Genomic DNA, 20,108 nt, shown 5'->3' with positions numbered 1-20,108 from the left:
TACAAAAGCCGTGGCATTAAATTATGGTGAGAGGAGACGGCATGGTATGTTTTAGCCCGGAGCATGAGAAGATTTGATCAATGAACCAATAGCCAATAAGAAGTAGGTGACAGAATGAGTTAGCCAGGAGACACAGCCTCATCATTACCTTGAAAGTGGATCAGTGGAAGAAATAAAACTTTTTTGCAGTACTGAACTGTATTTAATGGAAAAATAAAGTTATGGAGTGGATAAGTGCTGCAATCCAGGGTGACCTTCCCATTCTGTTGTTTGGAGGTGTTTCTCCTGCCATTCAAAAGGCTTTTTCCCTTAAACACGCACATAAAAACCTACCTTTGCTGCTGCATGTGATGTATGGAGCTAACCTGCTCCCCTCTGACTACTACACACAGTAACTGTGGAACTTTTGCAGCTGGAAGATATAATCATGAGCCTTTTTCCTCTGGTCCACACAGCAGCATTGGCTGCTGGCAGGCTGCACCAGTGTACATTTAAACACTTTACAACTCCAAAACAAAAGCAAAATTTCCCTGAGATGTTTAGTCATTACCAACACCCACAGTACTACGCCTCCTCTCCCACTCAGGTGTAGTCACGTTCAGGGCAACGCAGCAGCATACACAGCAGGAACGAGGCCCTTTGATGAGAAGCATTTTCTGCTGAGGTAAAGCAGCTATTTGGTGTCAAACCACGACCGAACGGGCAAATGAGTCAGCTTGGTGACCTTCCAGTCATGACCACTGAATGAGCAGCAGGTAGAGAGAGAGGGGGGGGATGGGGGGAGAGGTCAAACCGTTGAGTTCAGTTTTTCACGCAAATGAGAAAATTCTTTCGTTACTTTAAAAAAACAAAAAAACGCAAAATGTCAAAAATCATGTGCCTTGTGTTAATTTGACCCCTTTTATTTTAGTATGAATGATATGAATTTGTGACACAGGTGTGGCAATGTGAAGCATTCTGTCATTTAAAGGTCACTGTACAATTCCCCCAAGGTTTACTTGAGTTATTTGTGAAGCCATTAGCTAATAGTGTGCTGTGCCATGCATCAAGTCTTGCTTGACTCAACCAGTCGGTTTAAATTATTGACAAGCGAAGCGGTGCCGACATGGTGCTCAAACAGGAAGAACATCCCGCAATTCAGTTAAATTTAATGAGTGGAATCAACTTATGCTCCTCTCATTCAGGGCCTTTTACAAAGCTGCTAATCTCAGAAGTGGAGCCACGCAGCTGTAGCTCATGGTGAGAGGAAAGCGGCCTGCATCCCCTGACCCATTAAAACGGGACCGTGCACGCTGCTGATGCTCGTATATCAGTTCATTCTAAGCCCGACACGTAGCAAACGTGAGTCAGCCCCGCTGGCAGAGATCCCAGGAGCCTCTTAGCCCAGCCTCGAACTGTCATTGCGCTATCATTGGTGGCTCCTGTGGGGCCCATGATTTTAATATTAGGCCACTGCACAGTTGAGAGACGTTTCATAATCAAATAACGGGAGGACACTTTTTAAGGCTTAAAATTATTAGCAGTAGCAGCAACAGCCTCCTCACTGTTCACATTTTTATGAAATAACAATAATAACATGAGTCACTTTCTGTGAAACTGTAGCTTTTAGATTTATATTTGAGGCTCTTAATGGAAAGAGTCCTTTCCTTGTCCAAGTATCCTGCAGACTGTCCTCGAAGACAACAGGCAGGCTTGAACAAGCCATCAGCAGAATCAGGAGGAACACATGTCTGTGTAACACCTCACCCATTCTAAAGGCCAACCTATAGGAAGGATTGTGCTGGTCATTTTCCAGAAAAATCCTATAGTTGTAAGAACTAGAGGGTCAGTCCCTTTAGCCGTGTGTACTGTGGGACATACAAGGTCCATCTTTGATTAAACAAGGACAGAATCTGCTTTCAGGCCTAACACAATGCAGAATAAAGAGCTTGGGAACCAGTGGTTTCATTCAGCGGATACAGAATTCCTGTAAAAAACTTATTTTTTAAGTTATATGGGTCGTGAACAGTTTAGTTGTTTCCACCACAACACACACAAACTGGCGTGTTTAAATCTGGTGGTCACTTACCCCAAAGTTAGAGGCTGCAAATCTGGCTGGAGCAGAGACGTTGGTGGAGGCGGTGGGGTGGGCGTAGAAGGCATTGATGTTTGCCAGCAGTGTGCTCATCACCGCGGGCAACCCTGACAGCATGTACTTAGAGGACAGGCAAGAGAAATGGCTGCAAAGGAAAGGAAAGACGAATAGTTGGAGGGAAAAATGGAGGTCCCGTTGGTTGGGAAGGAGGGAAGTCAGAGACGAAGGGGGCAGACAGAGACATCAGGAGGGGATAAATCACACAGGAGGAGGAGGAGGAGGAGGAGGAGGAAGAGGAGGATGTGCAATTGGAGAGGAGCAAGAGTTGGGAAGTACTTCAACAAAGAGCAATTACTGTTAAGTGGAGATTAAATGAATCATCCTTTTTCAAGAGGTAACATTAAGACTGTGTTTGCCACATCTACCAGGAAGCTGCTCATTCATTCATTTACTTTTGTAAATGTAAGACAATGTGTCTCTCTACCGTCCAGCTGGTGCTCTCACTCTGCTGTACTCCTCACTCCATCCACCTCCATTTCCACGCCACCACCTTCTCTGGTCCATATCACACTGCTGATCCATCCATTGAGCCTATTCTTTCGCCTCGCTCTGATTTCTTACTCACACTTTTCTCCATCCTGCCATCACCTGCTCCTTCTTCTCTAATCTACACCCCCCCAGTGCTCTAGATACCTGAGCCTCATGTACCTTTTTCCTCCTCTGCTCCCAAATTCTACCCATCCTCCTCAATAAAACATTGAAACAGACACATTTCAAAGGTTTAACTACAACAGAAGATCTCTCCCTCCTTTCTTGTGATTACTTTTTATGTGCCCTGGGTTCACTCCAAAATGGACCTTAATTGGCTTCTACTGCAACTCTGATACACCCCAGTATAACCCATTACAATTAACATTTCAGTGATGTGAACACACTGAATCATCGTTTTGATCAGCTTTCACTCCTGCAGGCAAAGAACCAGTACCAGCAGCACCAAGTGTGGATTCCAGAGTAAAAACAGGACAAAATGTTATATCTATCAGCTTCTGTGTGTCAGCCCAGTGCATTTAACTGTGTGGACTGGCTCATTATGTTAAACCCACTGGGTCATATCTGTTTACAGTGTCTTGTGTGTTTGCACATCTACTCGCAGAGCTCCTCTGCACCTTTAAGGACGAATTACGACATTATTAAGATAATCAAAACCGGGTTTGTGCTCAATGATCCAATCGGACTGCCTGGAAATCTCAGAGGTGACAGGCCATCTTTTCTCATTACGTGATATAAACTAATTTGCATGCTGTTTATAGATCATGAAATCTCCACCCTCTGCTCATCATATCCACAAACACATGTGTGTGTGTCATGTACACACACACACACACACACACACACACAGACACACACAGCGAGGGGAAAAGGTATTCAGACGGCACAGCTTACGTCATGGCCTGGTATATGGGCTCGATGCCGTAGCGCATGGCAAACTCGTCCACGATTTCCTGATGCACCTCATCGAAGTAAACCTTCCATGCGTCGTCTCCCTGGGCGCCCGGGATTTTGACCATGCCGCCTCCCTCGACATCGGTCGAGAAGTGAAAGATGTTCTGTGGGGGGAAAATGTGGAATGAGCAAACATCAGCACCAGAAAATGTAAAAAAAAACAGTTCCCCGGTGGTGCGGTGTGCATGGGCCACCTCATGGAGACACGTGTACTGCACGTGGTACGGCGCCCCCTTCTCCTCTCCTTCAATCTCGACACTAATCTGAAGGCGAATGGCGCCCGACACCGCTGACTTGTCTGTTCTCTTTTCTGTAACACAAGAAATAAATATAGTGTAGAAGTTAGCCAAATTGTAACTATACTTTATTACCAGCCCTCTCCCTCCAAATTTCATCTTGCATATTTGATGTTTTCCTACCCAGGTTGTACCAGACGTCCATCTCTCCACTCAGGTTCGGACCTCGATGATGCTCTGACCCAAAAAGTCGTCGGACTCCCTCTTCAAGCGCTGCTTCACCCGTGACTTGATGTCGTCGTCTTCATCCCAGACCCGCAGCTTGATGCGATCTGACGAGTTGTGGCACTCGCTGTGGCGACAGGGGGCACACCGTCTCAAAACCACCCTGTGATTAACTCCTTCCCGCCTCCACAAACTCAACTTACAAGCTGAACTTCTCCTCCCAGACTGGGTTCAGGTTGCCGTAGATGGTCTTGGTCCTCTTCTTGGTCTTTCCCACCTGGATGGTGACGTAAGGGTCGCTGGAACCAGTTCTGTCCTTGGCCTGGAGACCCTGAGCGCTCACAACTGGAAGAACACACAAAATGGAATGACTGAGCGTCTTGCGTAACAATAACAAACACCTACTTAGTCTAATCTTTTTAACTCATTCAGCACATCAAAACACAAGGTATCACCCACGCGGTACCCAGTAACGCAAAACCAGTGACTCACTGGCAGCGGAATAAACATTTCACCTCGTGTTCAACGCAACACGAAAAGATCTATTTTAAAAATAAGGTGATGGTGAAGACAGGTAAAACTTGCAGCCTTTTAGAATCTGGCCAAAAGACAAAATGAGGCTAAGCTGCGGGGAAGGGGCGAGGGATTGATATGATAAACGGTCAGTCCAGCGTGATGGCTCGTTCGTTGTCTCTAATCACATTTACACAAAACTGGCGGATGGGTTTCAACAGGCTTGGCAGGCAGACGGGGCTCATTCAAAGTTGGAGCCGAACCAGGGGTTTAAATTCAATGGTCTGAAGTGTGTGATTTAGTGGCTGGGAGTGATGAGAATACAGGCTGCACGAACAGTCTGCTAACAGGTAGACATTTAGAGGTCTGAGCTTGATTTTTAGATGGCAAAAGTGATGGTGCTGATGAGTAGAGCTGAAGGACAGAAGGTCTTGGGAGAGATTTCCCAGAAAAAGAATGGATCAAGAGAATAAAATCCTGCTCATTTTATCCATTTTCACACTGATGCACAAAGAAAAACACCTTTGTTGTCATGTGGGAACAACAGAAATCCTTTTAGCTTTAAAGTCAACATCAGTCCATGTTGCAGCTCACCCAGTCTTTGGAAATGGGCCATTTAATCTCCGCTAAAGGGAATTATGAATATTAAATGTCAGAAAACCTCTAATGAATCCAACAGATTCTTCAAAGAGTTCCCTGTAGAGCTCCTCCTGTCAGTCCGTGAAACAACTAAGCTCAAAGACTTGACTGTTAAAATCTGTCAGAATGAGCTGGATATGTTGAAAAATATGACCAAATTTAATATAAAACATGTCTTCAAAATACTGCCTACACACTTTAAGATTACTTATTGATTTATTACTGCCTTACAAATGTAAATAGCATCAATCTCAGCCTTTTCCTATCACATTTACACCTGGGATGAACAAAAATATGCTAGTTTACAACAAAGACACATCATGAAAGCAACAACGAGGTTTCCATCAATTCAACATCTGAAATTTTTCCATTTTTATGGAGCTAAATCCATCAGCGAACGACCGCATTTGTCAGTAATGACGATCTCAACCCGAAACTCAACCTGAATTTCAGAATTGCAGCGGCTAATTGTCGGCGTCTCCACCTCGAAATAGAGCTCATCACTTGTGATGGGGAAGACAAGGTGTGATGATCACCATGGCAACACAGCTGACACTATATGTAGCAATTAGTCTGGTTGCTTTGGCACCGGTGGCGGTCACGATAGCGTCGAAGAGGAAGGAAAGGGGATAAATTCATCATTTTGCCTGCTGTTAATCTTAACTGTTCACCTCTCAGACCACCTAAACCACCTTTAATAGAGTTTGAAAACTAAAGTAAGAATTCCACTTAGCGCACCATTGATGGCAATCTTAGCCGACCACTTGGACGAGCCGTCGAGGACATTTTGTTTGATGCTCTTCATGTGTTGGACGTGGATCATCTTGGTGATGTTGAAGATCCTCCGGATCTCCTCGAAGATCTCCGGCTTGTTCCTCTCGCGGATCTTCATCCTGTCCTTCATGGCCATGATGATGTGCTGTGTCCGGTCCTCAGCCCCCGTCTTGGAACTCTTCTCAGCAGCTCCTGAGGACGAAAAGCGGCAAAAAAAATGAATCGGGCAAATCAGAGAAATGATTTTTTCTTTAACGGTTTATGATTGAATCGATGTTTTTCTGACAAACCTTTGTCATAGTCACCCGAGCGCTTATTCAGCTAAACAAATACACAGCCTACTCTTGTCTGTTTTAACCTTTCCAGTGGCGGGGGCAAAGCTGCAGACATTCTAATGCTTTAGCCGAAACATCTTGGAATGGAACTGAGAGTTAAAATCCAAAAACCAAACGTTTGAAAGTCACCTGTTTACCATTTGGGGGTGAGGGTGAGAAATTGCCCCCTGGCCATCTTTAGCCTGTGGCTGGTAATTAGAACCTACATTTAAGTACTGAAGAGCTTCACTCACTCTGCAGGCAGTCGGCGTTCAGAAGCTCTTGGCACTTCTCGTGCACTTTGACCCCACACTCCGCGCAGCGCATACCCTGCCGAGCGATGCCCCACAGCAGACCCTCGCACTCGTAGCAGTAAGTCGGCGTGGTGGCGGTCCAGACCTCAAAATTGTGCGGCGTGGTGCAGGAGATGGGGTAGATGAGAGCCTGCAGGGTTTTCTTGTACACGTGGTTTTTCTGTTGGGTTAAAAAAAACCAAAAAAAACAGGGTGCAATGAAATGATGGTAAAGAAGAGAAGAGATTTTTGGTTTTCCCGGAGCATTTTAGCAGGAAATGATCTTTCTATATTGAAGCAAAGCAGTGAGCCGACAGAACAAACAAAGAAGCTAAAAAAAAAAGAAAAGAAAAAGGAGAAAATCAAGTGTATTTGTCTCTGCACCAATTTTTCTACCAGGTGATTTCACAGGTTTGGGACTGCAGCGTTTCATTGGAATTAAAGAAAAAATAGTTGAAATTAAACATTAATCTACTTATTTTACTAATATGTGAGAGGTTGTGTATGAAGGTTGTGTATGATGCTGCTAATTAATGTTTAAATAATTCTTGGCTTCAGTGATGAGCTCATCTCTGCTGTTTTGCAGTGTAGGAGGAATGTGGGATGAGATGAACACTTTTTTGAAGGGTGGGATCCTGAATGATTTATTTTATTTATTATCATCTCTGCTATTACTATTATCTTTGCTTTTGATTTTAATATGCATGTTTCAAGGACACTTTCCAGAACATCTGTTGATTGCAAACATGTGTCCATTGTCTAAGAGTACAATTCAAAATCAAAACATTTCACTGTATTACACGATGGTGCAATAATGGGGGGGGGGGTATTTAGGATGGGTAAGGTTGGCGTGTTTGTGGACACTTACAAGCTCTTCGTCATTCAGGGAGGACCGGGTGGCCAACGTGTGGGCAAGGCCAGCTTTCCTGGACTGTATCATTGACTGAAAACAAAGAGAAGCATCCTTCATAAAAAATGACGAAACAAGAACAAAACAGATAAAATCAGGTGAAGAGAAAATCAAAAGAAAAAAAAGTAAAACTTCCAGCTCCACATATAGCATTCCAGGCACTGTAAAGGTTGATAACGCAACACAAACCTTTCCTGTTCCCCCACCATTACTTAAATGTCAGCATGAACATCAGGCACCGGAGTGATGAGGAGAACACATAAATGCACCAAAATACATGATGTCAGGTATCAAACACGCTCACAGCTGCGCTGATGCTTTGGTGTTATTAAAGTAAACGCAGTATAAACCTTCCAGAGCTTCGTAAATGGCCCCCACCTGCATGTGAGGAGCCGCCGCCCTTCAGTGTGATGTCACTGGAGCCGCCTGCATCAGCTGAGCAGTAAAAGTTCAACTGAAGCCTTTTGGTCCAAAACTGTCACACAATCAGTCCACACTGTCCAATACAAGAATCTGGATTTTTTTTTTTTTTTTGAGGACTGTAGATTTAGAACAACGTGACCAGATCAGACTACTTGAACTGAAGACTTTCATGCTCCAGACGTTTTAATTTGTCCCAGTGACAGCAACAGGACCACAAGTGACATGACGAGACGGTTTATTTGAGCAAAAAAAAGATCTTAATTTTCAGAAGAGCTGTGCTCATTTGAAACACGGTCACGAAATTCAAGAACTTGGTGGTGGTGCGTGAGATCATGTAGCTCATCCAGGGCTCGTGTTCTGGGAAACTTTCATTTAGGGTGGCATAAGTGACTCGGCAAGAATGTCTGTAACTTATTCTAATTGCAGTTTTCTCTTTTATGACGATCCCTGCGCTGATACTTCTGTGATATTACGGACTTCTGCCCGGATTTTGCATAAATTGAATATAGTGGTGTCAAAATGAAAGTTATCATTTTGATGAGACGTAGAAAACAGTGAAATCATCACTCAGATGGGTTTTTTCGCCTGATTTGGGAGGCAAACTGCTGCAAACCAACCACAGCAGAATGATGATCTTCCAACTAATCTGAGTGGTAAAATCACAAAATGAATCGGAAACAAAATCATCAATAAGTGAAAGAAGAAACAGCAGCAACTGTAAATGATGCTTTAATTTTACTCACCATAGCCTGAAGGCCAGTGAGGAGCAAATATGAACAGACAGAGAAAGAAAAAAAGAATGTTAGAGACAAATAATTTTGTAATATTTCCATTTGGTACTCTGTGGCACCTTTAAGTGTCACCCCAAACGGAAGCATTTATTCTTTAATGCTACTATCAGCCTGACAACTGACTTCATTTGGCTGAGAAACTGCATTTTCTATTTGTGAGGGGAGAAAATCGTGAGTTTAAAGGTTAAAATCATTCGCAAATGTTGAGGGACGTCAACCTACCAGCTCGCTAACCAGGGGAATGGGCCTCCTCTTCCGCATATCTGGCATACTGTCAATGCCAAACGGTGTGCTTCCACTAGGTGAAGATAGTAAATAATACAATTATTGTAAAATTGCTGCTGTTGTTTTGTAACCACAGGTTGGATTATAACACCCCCCCTCACACACACACACACAGAGTCTGTATGACACATGCATAGAAAGCGTATTGCGTATGTTTTCTGTATCATGCAGCCCAGACAGACATTGAATTAAACCTTTACTGACCCTGGCTTGGCCCAGGGCTGTTTTTTGGGGTCGCCATCAAGATCTCGGTTCTACAATAGAAAGTCAGAGGTCACTGGTTTAGTCACAGGGAGACGGGACTTCCTGACATTGGAGTGTGCACACGTATATATTCACAAGATAAACATTTAAAAAAGAGGCAGAAAGAGGAGAGAGATGGTTAGCTAGATTGGAGTCAACTAGATTGGTTGAATTTCAAACCAGCGTGCCAAAGCTGACATTCCATTCAATTATCCCCCCACCCCCGTTCGTGACACAGGCAACATAAATGTAAGATACCACCTTGTAAATGCCTTTCAGACCTCACAAGCTATCAATAAACACACAGATATTGACTTTTGCTTCCTGAGTGTGTTTTCTGTGTGTGTATGTGACAGCTAGTAAAGCAAAACATGCTGGTCTAATGAAAGAACATCAATAGTATTTTCAATCAATTTGGTGACCCTCTGTTCTGACCTGCTGTATTGCATTCTTACATTTATGAATGAATCGGCTTATTTTAGGTGTAAAACACTTTCAGGCCTGTAAATCTTGCAACCATTTCAAAGTCAACTGACAGAATATGGAGAGGACATAATTGAAAAGAGGAATTTGTCATGCGACACTGAGAAGAGGAAGGATGTAACCTGCTCTCCATCTTGACTTCCATCTGTAAAACAAGATCAAAAGAGAAGAAAATCACAGTCGTCACAGCAAATAAAAAGCCTCGCCACCACCCGGATACAAGTTATTCTGAAATTAGAAAACTGATGACAATTCATAATTTATATGGCGAATGATTCAATGTTATTCATTTTTAATTGTACACATGTTTTCCGATGACATAATTTATGCTTTTAATTAACTGGCAAATGGCTGCTGGAGCCTTAAAGGGGAGGAACAGATTCATGAGCAGCGGGTGATTATTCTCAAAAAGGACCAAAAGAATCATGTTAAAATAAAACTGGCCTTCTCAATGTTTACCATATCTAATAATCCCCAACACTCCACTGTAGCGAGGGTTAAAATCATAACTTTATCGATATCTACCTGGTTCAAAGGCCTCCTGAGAGAAGCTCGACATTGTCACACTAGCCAGGAGGCGTCTTGACTCCCTTTTCTCCCGCAAAATCTGTTGGAAGGTTCTCAGACACCGCAGCTTTCGTTCATCCATTTGGCTCAGATCTGCAGGATGCTCTCCAGCATCTCCTTCCTCTTCTTCGAGCGGGGCCACGGTTTCAACTACAGGCTGTTGTAGAACCTCACTCTGCACAGGTTCCTCCTCCAGCTTGCTGGGTGCACCAGTGCATTCTGGAGGCTGTGATGCTACAGTTTTAATCCCGGTCATTTCTGCAGGGCCTTCGGTTGGATGTCCTGTAAGATCATCAGGTGGAGGCAGTACGGCAGTGCTACTGGAAATCGGTTCTGGGACAGATGACAGAACATCTGGAATCTGGTCGGAAAATTGGTCGGCCCCTGTAAACTCAGAGGAAGTAAGGCTTTTGTTGGCTTCTTCAAGGATTGGTTCTTCAGAGAATCTATCTAATTCATTTAGAGTGTTGTTTTTTCTCAGTTCCCCAACATAATGATCATAATCCTTTACATTGCTTTTCAAAAGGTTGTCAGAAGGTTGTTGAAATTGTACCTCCTCCTTCTCTTGAAGGTCATAAGGCATCGACAGTTCAAAGTCTGCCCCTTCTTCAGGATTCTGGGCCGCAGGTACATCAAGTTTGCGCAATGCTCCACGCAAAGCAGAGCTGAAGTCAAATACAGCCCGGCTGATGCGCTTGACGTTGAAACCACCTGCTTGGATGTCGGCACCATCAGGGTAAAAGGCTCTATCTTCCAGACTTTGGCTACCTTCTTGGACACATCCCACATCCACTCCGGCGGTACACAGCGATGCTTCAGCCCAAGTCAAGTGTGTCGAGTCTTCATAAGGTGGATAACTTTCCCGGTAACTATCAAACTGGGAGTGGGAGTAGCTCAGCGCATCTGACTGAGCATAGTTAAAGACCTCCGTTTCTCTACTTGAATGGTAATCAGGACTTTCACGGTAGGACAAATCTGCATTACATTCCACAGAGGAGGCTTCGAAGCTGGTATCTCTTGGAACAAGGACGCCAGGTTGGCTTTGGGGCCTTCTCCGCCGTGTTTGCCAGTCCTCCCTGCTGGAAGTGCTGGCAGGTGAGTTGTAGCGTATTCCTGAACGAACAGACAGACGTTCTGAACTCCCTGTAGAGCCCTGCCTCGATATAGGATAGCCAGCAGAATCTCTGTAATAGTCCCAAGGTCCAGTTTCTTTACAGCAAAGAGTGCCTTTACCCCCATGCTCCTCTAGGGACCTGGCTCTGAAGTAAGTGGGTTCTCTATGCCACACTGATTCCCCGGTGCTAACGTGAAGTAGTTCTCTGTTAGTCCAGTGTTTGCCTCCATCTTCAGGCATTTCCTGCTTGCATTTTTCTGAGCAGCATGGACCTTCCAAGTCTACCTCAGATTTGGAACTGTGGCCAGAGGACAAAGAACTTGTGCTCAGGCATTCTTGGCCATCTTGGTACCCAAAGGTAGGTTTTCTTGCTGAAGCACCTACTGGGATATCTGAGCTGTGCTCCGAGATCTCTTCTTGATCATCCAGCTCCTCATGATCCAGTGGTTCAGCAGTGGGAGGTGCAGTCGGCTCTTTTACCCTTGGTAACACTGATTCTGCATGGAAGCCGTGACTTTTATTGTAGTCATGAGATAAAAAATTTGAATGGGACTTTGGTATTGCACTTTCAAGACTGCCATATGCACTGATGGGCCTTTTGCGGGGTGATTGTCGATCTTTGCAGCCTACACCCGACCAGGTTCCTGGATGTACCCCTGAAACAGCCCTGTTGTTAGAACGAATGCCCTCAATCTCTAACAACACGGCATCCACACAGGATGACACTTCCTCAACTGAGCCTCTAACTGAGGAGAGGTAATCCCTGAGGTCAGATATTTCCTCCTGGATCTTGTTGATGCCTCTCAGTTCCTTAAGTATGTGCTCAATAACAGCACTCGACTCCTCCTCCTTATCTTCATCGTCCTCCAGCAGCATACCGGGGGCAGTTTTATTGAAATTGTAGTCCACACAGTCACCAGTGGAATACGGTCTCTTTGGGCGAATGCAAGGTGTAGGAAAACCTCTTTTAGATGGGCCTGTGGGCTGAGAACCATTCATGTCTGGACCTACAGTTCTGTAGTGCAGGGGCACTCGCCTCTGTTCAGGGGACGTCTGAATCTCTCCCTTGAATGAGATTCGTTTAAGACTTGCTGGCGCGCCATGGCTTTTGCTTTGCAAAGTGCAGGGTATTCTTATACATCCCTCTCTATTCAGCTCCACCTCTCCTACACAGGGTGGCCCCGGTGGTGCTCTGTGTCCTTTACCGTTGGACACAGAGAAGGCTTCAGCCCTCGGGCTGTGATCCTGGTAGACACTTCTGTGCCCCCTTTTTCCCTCATGCATTTCTCCCTCTGTCTCCTCAGGACCTGCATAATAGAGGTGGGATTCTGGGACATGGTGGTCCGTGGAACCTTGCAAGAGGCGATGTATTTTACCCCGAATCACTAGTGCTACTTTAGGGTTTGGAGCCCTTTTTTTGGGAGAGTGAACTTTGGACTTGGTGGCTGTTTTCGGGGTGACGCCTGTTCCGTGTTGTCCATTGAAGCGATTTCTTGAGAACATATTATCAAAGGATGTCTCTTCATCTACATTTTTGGTGGGGGGTTATCAAAAAAACGCTCAAACCTTCACCGTTCATCACTGAAGCCCGTGAAAACATTATTATAACCGACCGCTTAAAGCCTGTGGTCCATGACTGAAAGGGGAATACAAAGACAAAAAAGTGTGTAAGTCATATATGAAATAAAGCTTGAAGAGACTTGAAGACAACCATCATCAGAAATGTTCATACTTTTAGAATTTCAATTAGGAAATTATAAAAAGGGACTTGAATATCCTGTATTACACTAAATAATTCATAAAAAAAATAATGAAATGTTGAAGTTACCAACACATTTCCTCTCCTTTCTACACCACATTGACCATGCCAGAGTAGAGGAATCTTATAGATTCAATTTACAGCTCTCGCTGAACAACCAAAGGAAAGTTGATTATTATGCTAAAATCTGAATCAGTTCAAAGAACTTCAAATACACCGGAGTCTCTTTCCAAACAGATCCATTCCACATGTAATAGATTAAAACACCAATGAATGGTGAAACTAATTTGCCAGTCATACAAATCATGCAATTACTTATTTCTTGATCTACTGCTGCAGATTTACAACGTGCGCAGGTACCAGACAACAAATAAAGACTCGTATTAATGCTCACGTTCACGTGTGTTTCCAAAGGAAAAACATCAGCACCAGTGTTTATTCTGCCCACAAATCATGACTTTTACTAAGAGTATAACAAATTATATTATCTATATTATTCACTTCCTATTGTTCCCACCTTTGCTGAAGGTTTTAAGATGAAGACGAGACGTAATTGAACTTTATTAGTCCTCATTAACGCTGTGTGCAGGTCGATTTGTCTTATTCTTTCATACTTGTGTTCATTCAAAGCGTCACCATGGCTGCTCCAGTTCAGCCTCTGTTTTCTTTGGGAGCTGCTGGAGAGCAGCTGGCTGATGGCAGATTAGGAAGTCCCATCATCCCCCTCCTGCCCTCCTAATTAATGAGGAAGCTTGACCAGGTGCAACGCCCTCTTAACCATGACAGAACCACTATAATATGATGCTGATTTTGTGGACCCATTTATGTTAAAGATGTTATTATCAAGACCTGCAATTTGCATAACATCACACAAGCTAGCCTAGTTAACTTGTATCTCCACTCTTAGGTTGCACTCTTCTCATTATTCATCTCTTTTTTTGTTTTGCTTTCCCTTTCCTTTCAAATTGGGAATAACCATGGAGAATACTACATGCTGTTGCTAAAAGGGGACATTTTTGTGTGATAATTGTCTGCGTCAGTGTGTGAAACATGTGTTTTGTGAGAGAAAGGAACAAGAACTGAACTGAATCTGGAAACTACATCAGAATAATTGAAGTTTTTCTTTAATGATTTTGCTTCCCCAATTATTTATGAATCATCATAGATTTATGTGCATAATTAAGACCTGGTTTTACATCCCATTAGCACCCTACATGACACACTCAATCTGGGACATGAGACAGAATTTTATGTAAATATTAAACTCTTCTTTTATCAGAAATTGCTACAGTTGGGTAATTTGTGTGTGAGTTCATGATTCAAGACTTCATGGGAGGAATTAACTGAGGACTTGCAGAAAGGTTCTCATGCTGGTGCTGCATTCATCAAATAAAAGGAGTCGCTGCTGCTGAAATCATACAATGTTTCTCCCCCAGCAGGACAAAAATGTCACTGTTGTTTCCCGAATCAGAGACTGTAACACTGCAAAAATAAATGAATAAATAAAATGTGTTTTTTTGCATTTTACAGTTCAACACGTTGCTGTTTTTTTTGTGGTATAATGAAGCAGTCACATTTTTTAGCGAGCAGGCTTGGAACAGCCTATAAACCTCAGTCCGCATAATAAAACCCTCTTTTTCTACATGTTGGCTCACAAACTGAAGAGTCTGTACGTTTATGTACATCAGCTTGCCATTCCTTTTACATATTGAACATCCACTTTTCTCAATGGTTTTAGGTTTATGTGGTCATTTTCATTCATTAAAAAGGTACAAACAAATGGTAAAATCATGCTCCGAATGACAGATGCAGACTTTGTTGTGCCAGGATTCAGAAAAAGCTCATCACATTAATCAGAGCCTCTTGGTAAATGGATTTCTTCACGACTGGTCCAAAGGGCCTGTAAAAGCTCCTCAGACCGTTTCCGTTTCAGAGGCCATGAAATTATTGATCAGCATTTTTGCCTGCTCTTGCGTAACCAAGCAATCACCACTTTACATCAGGCCACAGACTCCCAAACACAAGACAGCATTATTGGCTAACAAGGTTCAGCGCGAGCATCATGCCTCATTTCCAGGACCAACACAATATGCTGCCAAAGAAGACCAAGTAACACTTTCACTTTATATAAAAATATTTCAGGAAAAGAAAACAGTCTCACGGGCACATGGTGATAATAAAAGAAGAAATCAGACACACATTCATCTACGACTGAAGAATATCCAGTTCATCTCTCTGAAGTCTGTGGGATGCTTATTAAAAAGCTGCTAAATCATAATACACTTACTGGATTTGTCACTTTAGGCTGAACCCAATGCTGCGTTTACTAGTCCGAGAGGTTGAGAGTCAACCCTGCATGGCTGTAAAAACACTCAATTCTGCTCCATTGACTATTACACTAATTGTTAAACTGCCATTGACATTGTTGGGAGGATCTGAATGTGTCTCCATGAGATGAGCAAAGTGTTCATCAACCTCACACGAACGTGTGTGTGTGTGTGTGTGTGTGTGTGTGTAGCAGCTATTCTCTTGATGATAAAAAGTGCCTGACAGAAAGCAAATACCACTATTAGGAGGGTGTTTGAATCCTGAAGAAAAGATGGAGGGCTGGGGAACAGTGAGCTGCTGGCTGAGAGAATGGAGGAGAATATATGAGAAAAGATGCTGTGAGAGAGAGCGACAATAGAGGTAATTTCAGACATAGATGGAGCGATTATGAGAGCGATGATGTCAATTCTGTTCGTGATTTTGCCAATCAAAAAAAAAAAATCAATGCAAAAAAAAAAGATAAAAGTGACAGATTTTAATGTAGCAGCAAAGATATTAAAAACCAACCTATGCTGGAGTTTGAGTTTAATAGACTTTGAACCTTCTTTGCTGCCCATCAAGAATAAAACCACCTATCCTTGTGCTGAAGTGAACTTTGGTCCTCCACTGACAGAAAACTGCTGTCAAGGTCTTTAATTCATTTCAATTCTGTTTAGTCTGTGTTGACTTTGAAGGGGAGAGTTTCTGTTTTAATTTCTGTGTGTGGTTTAGTGTTAGACTGTTTTCCTTAATGTGCCATCCCTCCAACCCTCACCTCGGTGTCTCCTACGTCCACTCTCTCCTTCGCTTCCTCGTTAATGTCTACAAGTTCTTCTCTTCTTCCCATCTGAGCCAGTCGTCTGGTGTGGCTGCGGCTTAAATACATTAAAAACTGCAACAGCAGAGTGGAGGCTGGGTGGGACGCTGGCCCTGCCATCATTAGCATGAATCTGTTCCGCAATCTAATTGATTTATCATCGGCATTCTAACTCCATCTAATCCCATCAGTCGCACACAGAAGACCAAAGACCTGCTTTCACATAGATTAAGTCCATCATATCAGTGACAGATGTATCCATGATGCCTTCCTGCTAATTTCTGACCCAACCATGGATGAACTTGGCCATCGTCCATTCGCTCTGATCATGGCAGTGAGTGATCCTGCTTGAAGGCTCTGTTGCACCAACTCTGCAGCAAAGTTACCAAAGGAGGAACGAGCGTGACAGGGCGTCGTCCCGTCAGTTAGCAGCTAACGCGCAGAGAAAAAGGGAGGGACGGTTGTCGCACAGCGCAGGGTGTAATCACTTTCCTGAGAAAATCCAATAAGCTGCGCCCACTGCTTCTCCATCCACTCCAGCCTCTTTCCGTGAGTGAGCGTCTGTTCCTTGAGCCACAGTTGGCCGCTTGCCACACTAACCTAAAGCAAACAATAAAGTACGGCCTCCTGGGGCTAATTAATTTAGCTTTCAGCAAACAATTTCAGAGATGCCAACAACTGAAGTGGCTGGCTGTGTTTACCACTGATGAGAAAATATGTATATACTGACGGTTTACATGGTCTGGGGCTCAAACTGGTGAGGTAACCGTTACCCCTATTTCAATGAAAGGGTATATTATAATTAACCTCTTCAGGCAGTTGTGGAGTAATCTATGCCCTGGTCACTAGTGATGATTTAAGGTAGCTCCAAACCACCCTTCAAATGTCAAGGTGGTCCCATTTCTGTAATCTTCATCGTCCTTGGCTCTGTCCCAACAGGAAACAGCCATCCCTCCAGCCCTCATTAATGTTGATGTACTGCTGGTTTCACCGACCCTTTTTTTGCATCCACGTCCCGGATTTGCCTGCTTTCAGGCATGCGCCCCATCCTTCACCTGTCATGGTTTCTGTCCGAGTCTACACACACGCTGCAGCACACACCTGCCTAAAGTCCATCCCTGCAAGGACACTGCTGTTGGCTCCTCGGGTTTCAACCCAAACACACGGCACAGCTCCGTTTAAAAAAAACATGACTTTTACTGCTGAAAAGGTTTCTCTATTATGTCTCAGCCTGATATTTTCCATTCGTCATGCCTTTTTAAATCTCGCTATAGATCTTAGAATTATGTCTTAGCGCCCACAAAGTTTGGATTTAAGGAAACAAATGTTTATATGAACTTTGACGCCCTGACAAACCCAGTAGTCTTTCAGCACCTCTGCATGGGTTGTTGTTGGTGTGAGATAATAATTGTCCTCATCTGTCACTCAGAAGAGCAAACAAAGACCTTCACTTTGTTGCAAACACAAAGAAATGCCAAACGTCAAGTTGATTGTGTCTACACGCTATGAATATGCAGCCACCAGTCTCACAACAGCAAGGGTTCAAAATAATGAACCCCGACTTTTCCATATTCATTTTATTTCGCTGCACACGACTCACTCAGCCTTTTAAAGTGTTTAAATGCTTTATCAAATGTCCATCTGTTGGTGCAAAGCATTCCGATCGTGCTGCAGTGTTTAAATGGTGTTTGCTTTTTGCATTAGTCACAAACGTCAGGACTACTTGTGCTTTTAGACATTGACTTATTTCTATAAAGACAGTAGCAAACAGTAGCAACAGTAGCAAAAAAAATAAATATGATGATATACTGTATCAAACTATCCAGTTAGAAAGAAATAATGATTGATAATCAATCAATTTTCTGTCCCAAACAGCAGGTGGGAGGTCATTCGCAACATACAGTATCATTAAGGAATGTTGCATATTGTTATGGAGCATTTTTTCCCGATCTTCCTGTTTCTTGGCTAGTTTTGTGTTTCGTGGCAGCTTAAGGAGGTACCTGAAGTCTCCAAAGGTTGTGCATGTAGTCGTGCCACATATGGATGTCTATCCAGGAGGAGCAGGACTACATGTCATGCATCCCAGCATGTCATGTGCATAGAAGAGGTACCAGGAGACAGGACCAGGAGAAGTGAGGGGGGTGTTAACACAGCTGCATGACCACTATCTGGAGGACGATCAGGAACCATACAAACTGAGCTCCAACAGGCTACTCATGTGCTTGTTTCTGCTCAAACTGTCAGAAACCGACTCCGTGGGGGGTGGAATTAGCCAGAAAACACCAGTTTTGGCAGATTCGCCATTGTTTTCTTCACAAACGAGGAGGATCACAGACACAGATAATGACAGCAGTAGGTGGGTCTGGAGATGCTGTGGAGGATGTTCTGCCACCTGCTGCATCCCCCAGCGTGACCAGTTTGGTGGTGGGTCAGTGATAGTCTAAAACGGGGGGGACATCGATGGAGGGCTGCCATCCATGTGCTAATCTACTGCAATTCTGCTCCAAATCTGTTCCATTTTATAAACACACTTTAGCTCACGGGCCTTCTCTGACTGTAGAATGCTTCCCGGTGGGTAGTTAGCATTAGCATTGTAGCTTTCATGACGCGTAGTGAAGCGTCGCTCCACATTGTGCTTCTTCGCCGTCATCACAGTCGCCCCACAAATGCAACATACACACCTTCCTTTCACAGTAGTAAAAAATTACTCTTCCTCCCACTCACTTTGAAAATGATAAATTTACTGTCTTCTTTTTGCCATGTTTTTGGGGTAGAAAATTGCCCTCCACCCACCATCTTCACTGCCCGCTAGTTTATTCTCCACAAGTGCAAAGGTTCTTTCATGCGCTCAATACTGACCTTTGAACTAGGTCAGAGTTCACCTTCACTTTATTTATATTTTTATTTATTTTTAAGACATTGTCATTTTAAAATCTATGTAAATGTAGGTGGTGTGATTTTAAAAAAAATAGCGGTAGAAAACATTTTCTTAGACGCACCTCACTTGCGAGTTTTGCTATTTTTAGAACAGGCTTGCGGGCGACTCATGTGGTCATTGCGGGCGACTTGGTGCCCACAGGCACTGAGTTGGTGACCCCTGATTTAAAACAACCCACTGATTCATCATAAAGACTAAGAAGATTATTATTGAGGAGAAATACAGGAAACTTTGGTCACCGTGAGCAGAAAATTTCCCTTTTTAAAAAAAAAAAAATCAGACAAAACACAAATCCACATTTATGATAATTCACTGTTTGTTTACCCACGAATGGTGAACTGGGATTTGCATTCAACCTTCACACCATCTGATTAAAGCTGAATCATTTTAGCAACCTGGAGATCCTTCAGACACAAGCAAAGACCCAAGAAAACACAACACCTTCAGAAATGTCAAATTTAGCCAAATTTAAAAAGAAACAAAAAAAGCTGCAGGACAAACATTCATTCTCGGTTTAAACATCCTCGACACCTTTACAACAGAGCTGGCAGAGACACAAGTGCTCAATACGCCGGTGGAATACAGTCAGATCTTGAGGGGAAGAGTGAGACACGTTCAGCAGAACTTTGATATGTTATTAGCGGCTTTTATCTGACACAGTCGTGTTGAAGAAGAGAGGAAATGTTTTTTCTATGGTGCTTCGTGCATCACATTTAGAAGCCGTAAAGATAAGAGGTTCACCAGGAGGTCTCCTTAGATCCTAAGGGACCAATTTGCCCATTAGAGCTCTTTGCATGGTGAAAGTCCCCTGATTTACTATGTACTATAACTGATCTGCAAGAATCCTCAAATGTCTTCATTTAGCTGTTGCAGTTTACTTAAAATATCGACATTTATGCA

At 43.4% G+C, this 20,108-nt stretch overlaps 1 protein-coding gene across 1 annotated transcript in view; it reads right to left on the bottom strand.

The window, feature by feature from the left end:
• The window catches only part of LOC130525323 (protein unc-13 homolog B-like), a 78,470-nt gene that overhangs the window by 17,814 nt on the left and 40,548 nt on the right, over window positions 1-20,108 (bottom strand). Inside the window, 12 exon segments of the mRNA XM_057031961.1 lie at window positions 2,069-2,219; window positions 3,518-3,681; window positions 3,772-3,887; window positions 3,997-4,029; window positions 4,032-4,165; window positions 4,242-4,383; window positions 5,929-6,156; window positions 6,533-6,752; window positions 7,440-7,514; window positions 8,648-8,653; window positions 8,918-8,993; window positions 9,185-9,234. Coding sequence (XP_056887941.1) covers window positions 2,069-2,219; window positions 3,518-3,681; window positions 3,772-3,887; window positions 3,997-4,029; window positions 4,032-4,165; window positions 4,242-4,383; window positions 5,929-6,156; window positions 6,533-6,752; window positions 7,440-7,514; window positions 8,648-8,653; window positions 8,918-8,993; window positions 9,185-9,234 — 1,395 coding nt within the window.

The sequence above is a fragment of the Takifugu flavidus genome, chromosome 5 (assembly GCF_003711565.1).
Source record: "Takifugu flavidus isolate HTHZ2018 chromosome 5, ASM371156v2, whole genome shotgun sequence".
Lineage (NCBI taxonomy): Eukaryota > Metazoa > Chordata > Actinopteri > Tetraodontiformes > Tetraodontidae > Takifugu > Takifugu flavidus.
Note: the sequence above shows the minus strand (reverse complement) of the source record. Positions and strands in the feature narration are given on the sequence as shown.